At 36.4% G+C, this 14110-nt stretch overlaps 1 protein-coding gene across 1 annotated transcript in view; it reads left to right on the top strand.

The window, feature by feature from the left end:
• Window positions 1–14110, top strand: part of POLA1 (DNA polymerase alpha 1, catalytic subunit) — a 247459-nt gene that overhangs the window by 59889 nt on the left and 173460 nt on the right. Inside the window, exons 21-25 of the mRNA XM_075197823.1 lie at window positions 546–665; window positions 2160–2253; window positions 3356–3480; window positions 4661–4810; window positions 5447–5569. Of these exons, the coding sequence (XP_075053924.1) occupies window positions 546–665; window positions 2160–2253; window positions 3356–3480; window positions 4661–4810; window positions 5447–5569 (612 nt within the window). The remainder of the gene's footprint in view (window positions 1–545; window positions 666–2159; window positions 2254–3355; window positions 3481–4660; window positions 4811–5446; window positions 5570–14110) is intronic.

Genomic DNA, 14110 nt, shown 5'->3' with positions numbered 1-14110 from the left:
AGCGACTGTAACAAACTGACTCCGTTGACAGAGATGATGTGTCTTGTCAGCGTATTCATTTTTCCAAAATCACATTGAGCTGGTTTAAAAGGAAAGTGTCATTTTGTTGCTATTTCATTCCAAAACTTGTTCTCTTAAACGAGTAAATGTCGTTTTTTTTTTTTTGTTTTTTTTTTTATATTTTGAAAGAATGTTTGGATTTTTACTTGTGAAGCAGCTATCTGCCAATACAAAACAGCATTTATAGAGCTGCTTCCTATGGCCTACCGCTGCTTTCTTTATATTGCTCAGTGACATTGCTTTTAGTATTGTTTGTTCTGTGGTGTGTTTTATAATGCTTCATAAATTTACATGTTTAGCACTTTTGTTCAATTCCATGTTTTAATGTACACTGAGCATGAGGCACATTTTTACTGGTCTTTGATTTATTAAATATATAGTATGCAGCGCTCAGTGTTTGCTTTCTGTCTGAAAAATTTCCTACATTTTGTGTAGCTGAAATAGAAAACATACGTTCACCATTCTTGAAAATTTCTTTTACTCAGTCACATACATTGATGGGTGGACGCTCCAAGCGAAATGAGTTCCTCCTGCTTCACGCTTTCTATGAAAATGACTTCTTAGTACCTGATAAGCATGTTTTCAAGAAGAGTCAACAGGCTGCGGTAAGTATATTCTCTATTGTTATACTGATACCAATAGGTTAACATGCCATGTTTTTCAAACCAATTAAATTCAGTGATAGAAAATAAATTAATTTTTCAATATTGCTATTCTGTGTTTTTTGAGATTTCTGTTACCTGCCTATAAGTGGGCGACTGCAGGTGACTTTACCTGCTGACAGCTGTGCCTTCAGCACCCCCCCCCCCCCTCAAATAAAATTAGTAATAATCTTGCACTGCTCTATAGAGATCCAGAATGGGATTCAAGTAATATGGTAATCTTTTCAGACAAGATTAAAATAGGAATGAAATAGGGTACAAATTATATAATAGAAATACTCCAATACCCTATTTGCCATTAAACTACGCGACAAAATGTAGATTGAGGGTCACACAGCAATTTTATAGAAGCACACTTCACTTAGTCATCACTTTTTTTTTACATTTTATTGCTTTTAGATTATAAATATTTTTTTTGACAACCAATAAAAATTATAGTTCAACATGAATTCTTGGTTACATGTAAAATACTAATAAACATATTTGAGAAAGGTCTGTCTTGTGCACCATATCTAGATCCAGCTTCTTTTGCTCTTTTTCTCCTATTGATGTTAATTACGGCTGGTTGGTAGCATCTCTACTGGACTCATTTTGAAAAGTATTCAAGTTCCCTATAAAAACAAAAAATACAATAAATGAATGCAAATTGTGATATTCTATTAGAGTGTACAGTCCGTTTACAATATACTAGTGTGACAATACCCCTATTTATGTATAGACCCGCCTCCATCAGCATCACTATGAGCGTGCCAGTGAGGTCGCCGACAGGCAGAAGTGAAATGGAAAGAGTGTAGCAAATCATTAAAATGGGAGGAGAAACGATGATATACATTATATATACACAAGATTCCATGGTGATGAACATACAATCATATGGCTCAGGCATTACAATGATTGGTGGGATTTTTTTTTTCCCCTTGATACAACCACTTTAATAAGACATTTACTGAGAAAAAAAAAAAAAAAAAAAAATACTAGTTGTTGTACTAGGATGTTTTTGTTTTACGACTAAAGATTAATCTGCAATTTAGACTTTGACTTAAAAAGCTTGAAGCAAAAACCGGGTTTTATCTGCCACAATATTCGTACCTGCTCTTTTGTACATACGAGCGGCATTTCATGTTTTGGTATGTTTATGAGAATTTTAATGTAGCTTTAATAAATAAATAAATTGCGTATTAATACAAAGTTCCTTACTCCACATTGCTTGCTCCATTGACTACTTCATAAACTAATCTATTTATGAATATTTTGTCTGTTGTATACTTTAGAATTTTAAAATGTCTATCAATTCTGCATTTCGTGTAATTTTTGTGGGTTGCTAAGTAGCCAGAATTTCTTCCGATTTGCTAACTAGTCACAATTTACACTGTATTTCGTAACGGATATGCACAATCCCTGGGGTTGTATGCCTGAACCACACAATATTTATTGCAGGGAGACGATGATGAGGATGTGGATCAAAATACAAACAAGAAAGGGCGGAGGAAGGCTGCATATGCTGGTGGTTTGGTACTGGACCCTAAAGTTGGTGAGATGTCAAATCCTCATTTATTTAATTTATTTTTTGTTATTTTGTGGCATCAGATAAATTCATTCATGTCATTTTTTCAGCTTTACCTTAGAGCAATATTATTATTATAATAATTATTTGTTAGATATAAGAATGTATTCCAATATTAACACATCAATGGAGTTCTAGTAAATGTCTATTAATTTAAAGCATTCCTGGGTACTTATTTCTTAAGTTTTTATTGAATTTGATTGTGGAAATAAATGCTCTTTTTTTTGCCCATGTGCTCATCATTCTGTTGTCCACTTTACAGGATTGTTTAAATACAGCATGCAGTTACAATAAAGGCAATAGCATGAATATAATTGAATAGTTGAAGCACCACATTTATATAAGCAGTTATGAGGGAAAAAAATATCTAAATAATTGCAGGAGTACACATAGGTAATAGGTGGGTGGGAGAGGGGGGTTGTAAGTGTGGAGTGTCTGTTAACCCAGGTTAATAATAGGCCACAATTATGACGTAAATGACTTATTGTGACTGGACCTTCATGAACATATACAAGCAATTCCTATTTATTTACATGAGTTTTTTTGAATTTGTAAGGCATTGAAAGTAACAGCCAGAAGGGGAGGGTGTTAGGTGGGGGAGTTATTGCTTCTCTTTAGAGCCATGGTTTTTTTTTTTCGAAGATGAAACAAAATTGTGTGGTGGTTTTTTTTTTTTTTTTATTCATAGACACAATCACATTGCCTAGACCTAACTATTAAGCGGGTGCACAGGCATATTGGTTGTGAAAGTTATTGCTTCTGGCCACATAAATGTTACAGAGGCGAAGTTATGTTAAAACAAAGTTTTAACAAGTCTCTTCTCTTCCTTACTTTTGGGGGCTGCCAGTAAGTTTCTGGCTCTCTCACCCTTTCTTTATGGTCTCTTTTGGACTCTTTCTCTATGGGCATAAACAAATGCCTTAAGCCCATACAAAATTTGGTTAGATTGAGGTACGTGTATTCATTTTATTAGTGAACCATTACAATACACCTTTCGGTTCTTCTAAAGTTGCTGTTTTGGTTGTATGGATACCACTGGCATAATTTTGTACTTTATTTTTTATTGTAGGCTTTTATGATAAGTTCATCTTGCTCCTGGATTTTAACAGCTTGTACCCGTCTATCATTCAAGAGTATAATATCTGCTTCACCACAGTACAGAGGACGGCTGCTAATGATCGAAATGCAAAAGAGGTTGGTGAGCCGCCTGGCAATCATTGACAAGATGCTCTATAACAGTGTTGTTCAACTCTCTGCATGGAAAGTGTGCATTTATTTAAAAACTACTTTGTTGTGTTCCAAATAGTAAAATGTCATACAATAGTGTCTACAGAGGCTGTCAGGAAAAGTATGAGAATCTAAAGGGCATATTCAATAACCTGCGTTGTTCATTAGAACAACACAGGCACACATTATTACTATTAGTACGTTAATTTTGATGCTGTTTTTTTCTTGCGACTCAGAGCTGCAAGCAAAAATCGTTCAAATTACCATACTAAAGGTAATGCACATCTATTATGGTTGTAATGGTAATATTGCATGGTCTGCATTGTTCTAAAGAATAACGCAGGGAATTGAATATACCCCTAAGGGGGTAATTCAATTCCCCCCGAAGTACCGCCGCATTATAGATTTACCGTTATTACGGTAATATTAACCCGGCTTTCTGCTCAAAAAGCCGGCGTTAGAATTACCGTAATAAGGGTAATTACGCGCACTAATAGTTTTAGCACGGCGGTACTTCAGGGGGAATTGAATTCACCCCTAAATGTCTTTTAGGGTCACATCTGCACTGAAGACTACCCACTGCTGCAGATAATTACACAGCAACAGATGGTTTTTATTACTAATGTTTAATTATTTTAATATTTAATTTTTACAGAACAGTACACAGAAATGCATCTAAAATCTGTTTAGAGGGTGTCCATAATGCTGCTGATTTGAGTTTTGGCTTTATGGTTGTCTTGTCATTATGAGCTGTACTGTTTCATTAGACATATGTACTTTATGTATTCAAGAAAACCGCTTAACTAACGGGGTGCTTGAAAGAGCAAAACCTTTTTTTGTAAACCTGCTATATGCAAAGGGTTAATTATACAGCTTTCCAGTTGATAACAAGCCATGTTTTCGTTTTTATGCATAAAATAGCTGGTGTTTCTGGAAACGGTCTTAGATTTTGATTTTTCTTTTGGGTTGCTTGGTGTCTTGCAAGATAAACAGCACATTTGAGCAGGGATAACGGTTTAGGACAGATTACAGCTGCAAGATGAAAGCAAATGTTGGTGCTTAAGATGCACGCCTGTATTTGCAGTGAGAAGGGAGCAGAATTAAGGATAGTGTTGCATAATGATTTGCCACTATATTTTACTTACAGGGTGACGATCAAGATGAAATTCCAGAGTTGCCTCATTCAGATCTAGAGATGGGAATCTTACCTAGGGAGATCCGTAAACTAGTAGAGAGAAGACGTCATGTCAAGCAACTGATGAAACAGCCTGACCTCAATCCTGACTTGTATCTGCAGGTAATAATGTTCAGAAGGCCTGTTGGTTATAAAGAGATAAATGCCTTGTTGTGTGCTTAGTGTATGTTTGAATTACATCATTTTGCAGTTTTGTAGATTTTGAATCAGGTTATATGTAAATATTTCTGTTATATGTATATATAATACAGCATGTATGTATATGTATGTATGTGTGTGTGTGTGTGTGTGTGTATATATATGTGTGTGTGTGTATATATATATATATATATATATATATATATATATATATATATATATATATATATATATATATATATATATATATATAAATATGGCATGTATGTGTACTGCAGCATACTAACAGAACTGACTTCAATGAAACATTTGGCCCAACAGTCATCGTAGGTCAGTATGCACCTTGAAGTGACAGGTTGTAGTCACGTTGGCATGATTTCAGTTCTATCTCCTACTATTTACAGTATGTAAGTAGTTCTTCTGTGATGTATTACTACCAAGTGTTGATCATTCTTTACTTTTTCATGCGTTTATTTTATGTAAAATCTCCACACTTAGAATAACTATACTAATAATTAATAACTAGAGCTGCATAATTGTTATGATAGTAGTTGCTGTTTTTTCAGTTACTTTTGATCTCTATGTTGTGTTTATGTCCAGTATGACATCAGACAGAAGGCTCTGAAGCTCACTGCCAACAGCATGTATGGATGTTTGGGATTTTCCTTTAGCCGGTTCTATGCCAAGCCTTTGGCTGCACTGGTCACTCACCAAGGGCGAGAAGTAAGTGGCTGCTGGTGAAGATAAAGTTTATTTATGTTAGCTCCTTGTCTGCAGTTTCATCCTTTATTGTGTGTTGTTGGGGTAATTGTAATACATACATACATACATACATACATACATACATACATACTCACACGCATATGTTGTTGCCTCTAACGGAGCTGTCTTCCATAATTTTTTTTTCTTTTACTTGTCAAACGATATGTTTGGCAAATCTAGTCAAGTAATTTTTCAATAATATGATATCAGTTGAAAGAGTTGTATTTTAAAGTTTTCTGACAAACGGTCATTTTCCCTCCTATACGGTCTTCAGAACCTTAGTACATATAGTTATAAGTAATGCTTCATTCTGTTTAATGGAGTGATGTAAACATGTCTAATTTAGTAAAGCAACAGGAATCTCATGGAATACTACTAATGCTTTTACTATTCTGGGTTAATTGACACTGCTATGTTTTACTGCACAGAAATATTTGTTTCACTGTTTATTTATTATTATTTTTTTATCCCCCTGTGTTTTTAATGTATGGTTTTCTGACTTTTCCACCTTAATGAATCACCTGGAAAAAATCCTCAGCCTGTCTACAAGTTCTGTTTTGTTTTTGTTTTTTTAATTGCCAAATACTCTATCTACTGTCTCGCAGATTACACCGTTGAGATACTGGATGTTTCACTAGGTGGCGATAGATACTTTTAGATCATTAAACAATTAAGAGATTTCATACATCTGAACTTTTGTTTTCACTGCTAAAGAGTCTTGTAATAAAGTGTGAAAGGGCTTCAATTAGCTTTTGTTTTCCTGCCCCTTACTCTGAATTAATTGTTTGACTCAATCAACATTTATTCTAATATCCGCTTGTTTGGTTGCAAAAAAAAGTAGTTAGAAAAATTGTTTAGTATGAATTTACCTGAACTGAAAACCTGGTGTATTTAATTTTATTAATGGGATATTTTTTGGCCTCAGAGCAAATGGTTTTTGGGCAATGATTAATTTGATATTGATGTGTATGAATGCTTAGAAACATATATGGCTGAGTTGGCTGTGATTTTTATACTTTTATTGCAGTGCCTCATTTAAATAGTAATACAGGAACTTTTAGACTGATGGGAACATTATCATTTGGCTTAACTAATAAAAATATCTATTGCCTTGTTAATTTTGGTCATTGATATTGAAACCAAAAGCTGCTCTATTCTGTCTCCTGAAGCTTCCCTTGTTCTTTTTTTGATCTTTTGACCATGACTCTGAATGTTTACATTATTCTTGTAATCAATATGTCAGAGACTGCATTGCAATGCAGCTGTGTCTTAACACAGATATATACTGTATGTCCTTACATGTGATACATAATTATCGTTTCATAATTTGCCAGCAGATTTCTGAGTTGTTCAGTAATGGTTGTAGCTATCCTATTCCCATTTTATATGCTGGTGCCAGTTTTGGTACTTGCAGCTGTCTTCCATAATTTTTTTTTTTCTTTACTTGTCAAGTGTCTTTTTTTTTTTTTTTTTTCTTTTATACATATATATATTATTTAATGTTTCATTGTTCAGGAACAGAATGTAAATGCTTTTTTTGGATCAGTCTCTAGCTTTGGCTGATAGAACAATGCTTTTCTTCCTGTTAATTAAAGGTTGTTAAAGTGTCGTCCTATATGTGTATCCATTTACAGATAAAGCTTGAAGTGGGCTTTTTTCAGTTTTTGCCATCTTGTTATAGACGTCCCTGTTTATATTTAAGTGTTGTAGCACTTTTAAGAATATGCACAGACTTACGCTTAAGCATTCTGTTGCTTCAGTTGAGGGAAATTGGGCATAAAATAAAATGAATAGAGGAAAATTGAAGAACAGAATTTCCTTAAGAACTGTGGTTGTCCAGGAATTAAAGGTGAAAGTTTTCAATTTTGTTGCTGGTATGAAATTCTAATAAATGGATAATCGGAAAGGTCGAATTTCCCAAAGGAGTTGGGAAACTATGACAATCTGCAAATTAAAAGTACAAAAACACAGCGGATACTTAGGTGTGTTCCTATATTGTGACAAACTGGGGTAAGCTGTTTGTTTTGGAGGACAGCTAAAGTCTTGTGTCCGTGTGTGCGCGTGCAAGCGGGTTTTTTTTTTTTTTTACCCTTATTCATAGATATGATAATGCTGAAAGTTACCTTATTTATAAATTTTGAGAGCATGTATGGTATGAGAGAAGAGGAAGAACTGTCTCTGCTCACTGCTGGATATTGTGCCAAATTGGAACTACTTTTATCTGCATGTTGCATAGTTCAAAGTTGACATGGAAAACATAAGTATAACATTTATTTGTACCCATGGAGCAATTACAAATCTTGGAGTTAGTGGTAAATAACTACTCCAACATGACTGTATAGAGTAGTGTTACTATCCCATGCGAAGTATTTGAGAGAAATGTAAAGCAAAAAATGTAGAAATGGAGTGTTGACTCTCTTACCAGTCATTGGCTTCGATCTTGAATAGCTTATGCTGATCTTGAATAGTTTTTATTTACGGAAAGACGGATACAACATGTACCTACTACTCTCTAACCATATTAAATCACAAAATGTAGTAACACAGTGGTCACAATGATGTCAACTTAATCTTGTCATTCAAACAAATCATAAGATCTTATTAAAGAAAGAAATGAAGGTATAGTTGGAGTGCTTGTGTCCATCCAAACTTACATCCACTAATAGTCGCCTCTTTTGACAGTATGTAGCATACAAAAGTACGGAGTTAATATTTTCTTTTTCCTTGCTACTTGTTTTGGTTTTAAGAGTTACTTCATGAAAGAGAAATATTTCAATAATGTCTGAAATAATGGTTTGCACATTTTATGATTCATATCGCTGTCTGGCACCAATTTAGGCCCATTTTATATGTGTTAGACCTCTATTATGTTGTTTTTTTTTGTACTGTGCGGTGGCTTTTGTCTTTTTTTTTTTTTTTTCCCCTCAGCAGCTGGTCTGGATAACAAGGCAGAACCTCTTGGCTAAGCCCAGCAACCTTTCTCTGTTACACAGGGCATGCCAAGCATGTATGATAGATTATTACAAAGATCTTGCTATTGGTGGGGATTTGTTTCGCCCCTGCCCTTTCTACTTCTGACACCACTGAAAGTTATACTCTCTTCACAACTGTTACATCCTTCCTTTTTTTTTTTTCTTTTTAATTTTTATTTATAGCTCTCTGTTTCCAGAATTTTTCAAATTGATTCCTAGATTTATATGAATTGTTTTCCGTGTAAAGTTCTCAGCAGTTCTCTGAATTTATCCCTCATATGCAGTATAGTAAATAGGGAAAGAGAGGAAAGGCTTGTGCTATAATTTCTACTTTTTACATTTGTTGTTTTACTATTCTCACATTTATAAATTTTAACTTAGACTAATATGCAAAAACAGTTGCACAGACACACTGTACATATTGCCAGAAGCTGATTTATTTATTTTGAAACATGTCTGTACTGATGACATAAATCCAACCTGGGCAGCATCAAACTACCTGTCGTGTCCTCAGGAAACTGCAAATGTAAATTTGTCAAGTTGACTTTTTGACAGGGACATTAGTGAACTACTTTTCAGATGTAATAGCAAGAGCAGCCTATACTCATAACAGCTGCACCATGGCATGCATGGTGCCATTTTTTCCCTGGGCTCCGCTGTTTCTCTTACATCCACAGGAGGACCAATCACAAGCCTCAATCAAGAGATTGCAGTTAGTGGTTGGTTCAGAGCACTAGGATAAAAAATTGCTTGACACAGCACCTTGGTGGGGCTGAAACTGCGCTTTGTCCACACCAGTATTTTCTCCATTTTTAGAAAAACACTATAGGAGTGTTTTTTTTATTCTCCCAGTAGTATGGAAAATGATTAACATTTTGGTAGCACCAGCATATACTCAGCAGCGCTTTATAAATGGGAATTTTCAACTTAAACAAATAAGATGTAAAATAATGCAGTCCACAATTTCATGCTAGTGTCATACATTTCCCTGAGCTTTTATTTTTTTAAATCCCAAATGAATGCACAATGTTGCCACCCGGGTGACATTAAGATGTAGCCGGGTGGGGGCAGTTGTAGTACTTTACAATAATATTGAAAAATTTTGGAGGTTAATGCCCAGACCTGCTAGGACTGGTCAGACTGGTGGTCAGTGGTCTAACACACTGCTGGCTATAGTGCTAACATAGTGCCTGTTCTAATAGAAAAAGCAATGGTTTATTTTATTATTAAAGGACTCTGCTGTTCTCCAAGATCTGGGTGGCAAGTAAAACAGCCGGGTGGAGCAGCCGAGAAATAGGTGCTGGGGAGAACACTGATGCATGAGCGTTTTTAAGTGTAAAATCTCTACATATTAAACCAGGTCTGGGGGGGAGCCTTAAACTATTTTAATGCCTGCTTCTGGCAAAATATGGATAGATATGGTAGTAAAGCAACAGGTATTTTAAGAACAGATGTTTTAGCATAATATTTGAGTACCGTATATACTCGTGTATAAGCCGAGTTTTTCAGCACATTTTTGTATGCTGAAAAAGGCCCCTCGGCTTATACACGGGTGAACTTACCTGGTGTCCGGTCCCTGAGCTGTTAACTCTCTCTCTCAGCTCCGCAGTGGAACGCATGTGCGTTCCACTGACAGGAAGTTTTGCATTTGTAACAGAAATGCCGAACGTCCTGTATGTGGAACGCACATGCGTTCCACTGCGGGGCTGAGAGAGAGAGAGATGTCAGGACTAACGCGGGAATACAGCTGCTGCTGAACTGATTGAAGAATCAGAGCATAAAGTGAAGGACTTTGAGGACCAGTAAGCTTCATCCTTCTTCTTGAATCTCTGGGGATGTTGTTGTGGATCTGTGGGGTGACACCTCTGTCACAAAGGATTACGCCTTAAAAAGGGATACCCCAGGTTTGGCTACCATCGCATCTGAATGGTACTGTTCTATGTGTTCCTCGTTATGGTGACAGTGGTCTATGTTGTTGTTCCTGTTTCACAGTACACATTTGAAAAGAATAGTAAAAGGTTTCATACATTGGCTAAGAGAGAGAGAGAAGCCTTTTACTTATATATGCACAACAAAAAAAAAAGGTAAAAAAACCCCCAAAACCTTGATAATGGCGCAAAACATAGAGAGAGTACCAATAGGGCTATACAAATGGAAAAGAAGTACCATGGTAAAACAGCTATATAGAGAGAGCGAAAAGGAGCTAGCTTCATTTTTATTTTTTTTATTTTTTTTTAAATTTACAAACCCAATGATCTGCAGATGCATCAATTTACATTACACAAGAGCACCCTAGGGTATTGCTGAAATTATCTTTGATTTATTTGTTACTTTGTACCCAATGATTTTATAATCATTTATGAATGTTCCTTGTCATCTACTGTTATTTTTGTTCTAAAAATAAATTCATAGATTTAACCTATCATTTTTATTTAGGTTTTTGTGGTAAAATTTGCGCTGTTTTGCCCTGTTTTTTCTTTACCTAGTTGGAGTTGCCAGGTGATTTCCAAATCATCTTGTCTTTTTGTTTTGTGTTTCCATGTGCATAGAATCACTATAGAAATGTTTGAGTTCTGAAATCATTTGTTAAGACTGTGATTATCCTGATTGTTTAAAACTCTGACTGAAATTACAGTAATTAAACAGAAGTGAGCTTTTCAAAAAAAAAAAAAAAAAAATTACCAGTAGCTGCTGCATTTCCCACCCTAGGCTTATACTCGAGTCAATAAGTTTTCCCAGTTTTTGGTGGTAAAATTAGGTGCCTCGGCTTATATTCGGGTCGACTTATACTCGAGTATATACGGTAGTTTGTGAAAATGTTACTAGTGAATAATCACAAGTAAACTGCACACCTATTTTAAAGACAGATTAAAATATATGCGATATTTCCCACTTACGCTATATAAATTGCTTTTTGGTAATGTAATGTTTAACACCACCAGCATGTTAAATAGTTTTTAAAACGTATTGTCTTTTTAACACTGTTAAATGATGTTCCTTTTGTTACTGTATAAAATGTTAAATCATTTTGCAATTATGCATTTTAAAATTCTCCCTTCCTGGTAAGCTACCATGTTATGATAGTGTGGATTGCAATGAAATTAAATAGCGTCAATTAAAACAATAGAAACTATTTTAATGGTAACATGTCATTGTGTCATGTGACTGTCATCAAAGAAAAGGCAGCATGCCAGAAATGCATAGTTCTTCTATTCACTGTGCAGCAGTTGTTGGGCTATGAAGGTCATGCTGGCTTTACCTCTCCACTCCTCCTTCCTGGAATAGAATGTATAGATAGATCACTAACTTTACTGTTAAGTGCTTAGCAAGGACTTCTTGGCAAATTATTTAAGCAAAGCAGAAGCCAAGCATCTACTAACATGGTTGCTGCCTAACTTTTCCATTTCTGTTGGTCAATGAATGCACATTTTTTGACTCCTTAAAATATTCTCTTTGCTCCTATATTTGAATGACTGGCTCCTGAATTCCGAATTCTGAAGTAAGGTGTATTCTGTCTCCATTTGTTAATAATTGCCCCAATTATTTGTCATTTTACAGTGCATGTGAAATAATTGTGAATCATAGTTTTACTCTGCACTTTAAATACTGTCCATTGACAGTTAATTAAATATTTTTCTACTTCTATAGGCTAATGGGGAAGTCGCATATTTCACTAGAAAAATACAAGGCTTCAGATAAAATGTAAAAGTACTGCTTTGAAGTGTTAGCTTCTTAGTAGTTTTACTTTCTACTAAATTTTTGAAAACTTATACAGTAGATCTTGCAGGTTTGTACAACAGTGGAGTCTAAACATTCCCCTCTGCATTAGATTTGAGAACCTGAAATCTAAAAGTTGCTATATTCTGTGTGTTAATATTTGACATATTAAATGCCTTTTTCTCTAGCACCAGCAGTTGGGGGACACTACTAACCATAGAGTATCAGAGGGCACTGTGGAATAAAGGCACTAGGTGTGCTGCCCTCCCATCTGTCACAATGTAGACCCCTGAAGAAAAGGGGACACCTGGCACTAGGAGAGTGCTCAGGGACCCAGCCACTGACCAGGGCAGTGTAGTGGACCGCTCCGGGAGTCGCGGCTGCATGCGCTGGTCTCCTAGGCAGAGGGGAGGCGGAGATGCCAGCGGTCCATGCCCAATACATGTTTTCAGCAAACAGATCAGTGAATGGATGAGCATGTACAAGGGGGCATATTATATGGTGAGGAGCTGTCGTCGCCAGTTTACATTGTAGATATGGGCACCATATTTTCCATAGGTGGGCTAAGGAAGGAGGCGCATGGGCTAATTACTACCCCTGTTTTCCCGGGCTCTGCAGGCTGTAGACGCCATTTTAGCCACTAATGCACGCTTGGACAGTGTTCCATGGGGAGGGAGAGCTGTAGATGTCTCTGGCTCAGATTTTAGATATTTTAACTGTGATTGTGTTGTTTTGTCACTTTTTTACAATCTGCACGTAATTTGGCATAAGTGTATATTTCTCTCTGTACTGGCGCTCTTATAGACATAGCTAAGTATATATGGCATATATTTTACACATTTTATCATAGCTGGAGGATGTGTATATACTGTTAGACCTCTATTCACATAGATTGTTCTAAAGTGTGTGTCTCATAATTGCCACCTATTTCTTTTTTCATTATGTCAGAAAAATAGGGACAGGTTCCAAGTTCAAAGCTGTTTCACCTGCTCACGGTGCCAGTCTAAAATAGATGGTGGATTGTCAGACCTGGAGGGCCTATGGACCACCTGTGAGACTGAGGACAGATGTCGGCGTTCATCTGAGGGAGTGACTGACATGATGGAACCGGCATGGGCCAAGGAACTGGCAAGGTCCATTGCAGATCTTGCGACGCAACCAACGTTTGGTTATAGTAGATGCTGATACATTTACTTCGTCTTCTCTGGGTACACAGTCTTCGGATGCCCTTCACTTGGGACAGGCATCTTAGTTACTGACAGGCCTCAGGCTCTCTAATGAACCCCCTGGATGCAAAACATAGAGAGATTGGTCCAGGGGTTGGTCAGTGTGGCTTCTTCTCTAGAGAAATTATTAATCGCCTAGACGCTCCTGTGGTTCATTTGAGAAAATCTACAATTATTCCTTTGCCCAGTACTGCTAACTTGAAAGATGGCACTGACAGAAAATGCAATAACATTCTCAAATCCATTTATTCGGCTTCTGGGGCATCTCTGCGGTCTGTTATGGTGGCTTTCTGGGTCATTAAAGCAGTAGAAAATTGGGCAATGGACCTGAGTGTTGGAATTCAGGATGGCATTGCGAGAGCTGATCTGTTCCCCTTGGCAGACCAGAGAGGCTACTGAGTTTTTGGGAGATGCAGTCTTAGATGCAGGGCAGGGCTTGTCTCGTACTTCCTCTTAAGTCATAGCAGCTAGACGTATACTTTTGTTTCATATCTTTTCTCCTGCCAGAGTCACAACATACCCTCAAATCTTCCACACTGTCAATAACGCCACAATTTCCTCAGTCTCCTAAGCCCTCTGTCTTGGTG

The sequence above is a fragment of the Mixophyes fleayi genome, chromosome 2 (assembly GCF_038048845.1).
Source record: "Mixophyes fleayi isolate aMixFle1 chromosome 2, aMixFle1.hap1, whole genome shotgun sequence".
Lineage (NCBI taxonomy): Eukaryota > Metazoa > Chordata > Amphibia > Anura > Limnodynastidae > Mixophyes > Mixophyes fleayi.
Note: the sequence above shows the minus strand (reverse complement) of the source record. Positions and strands in the feature narration are given on the sequence as shown.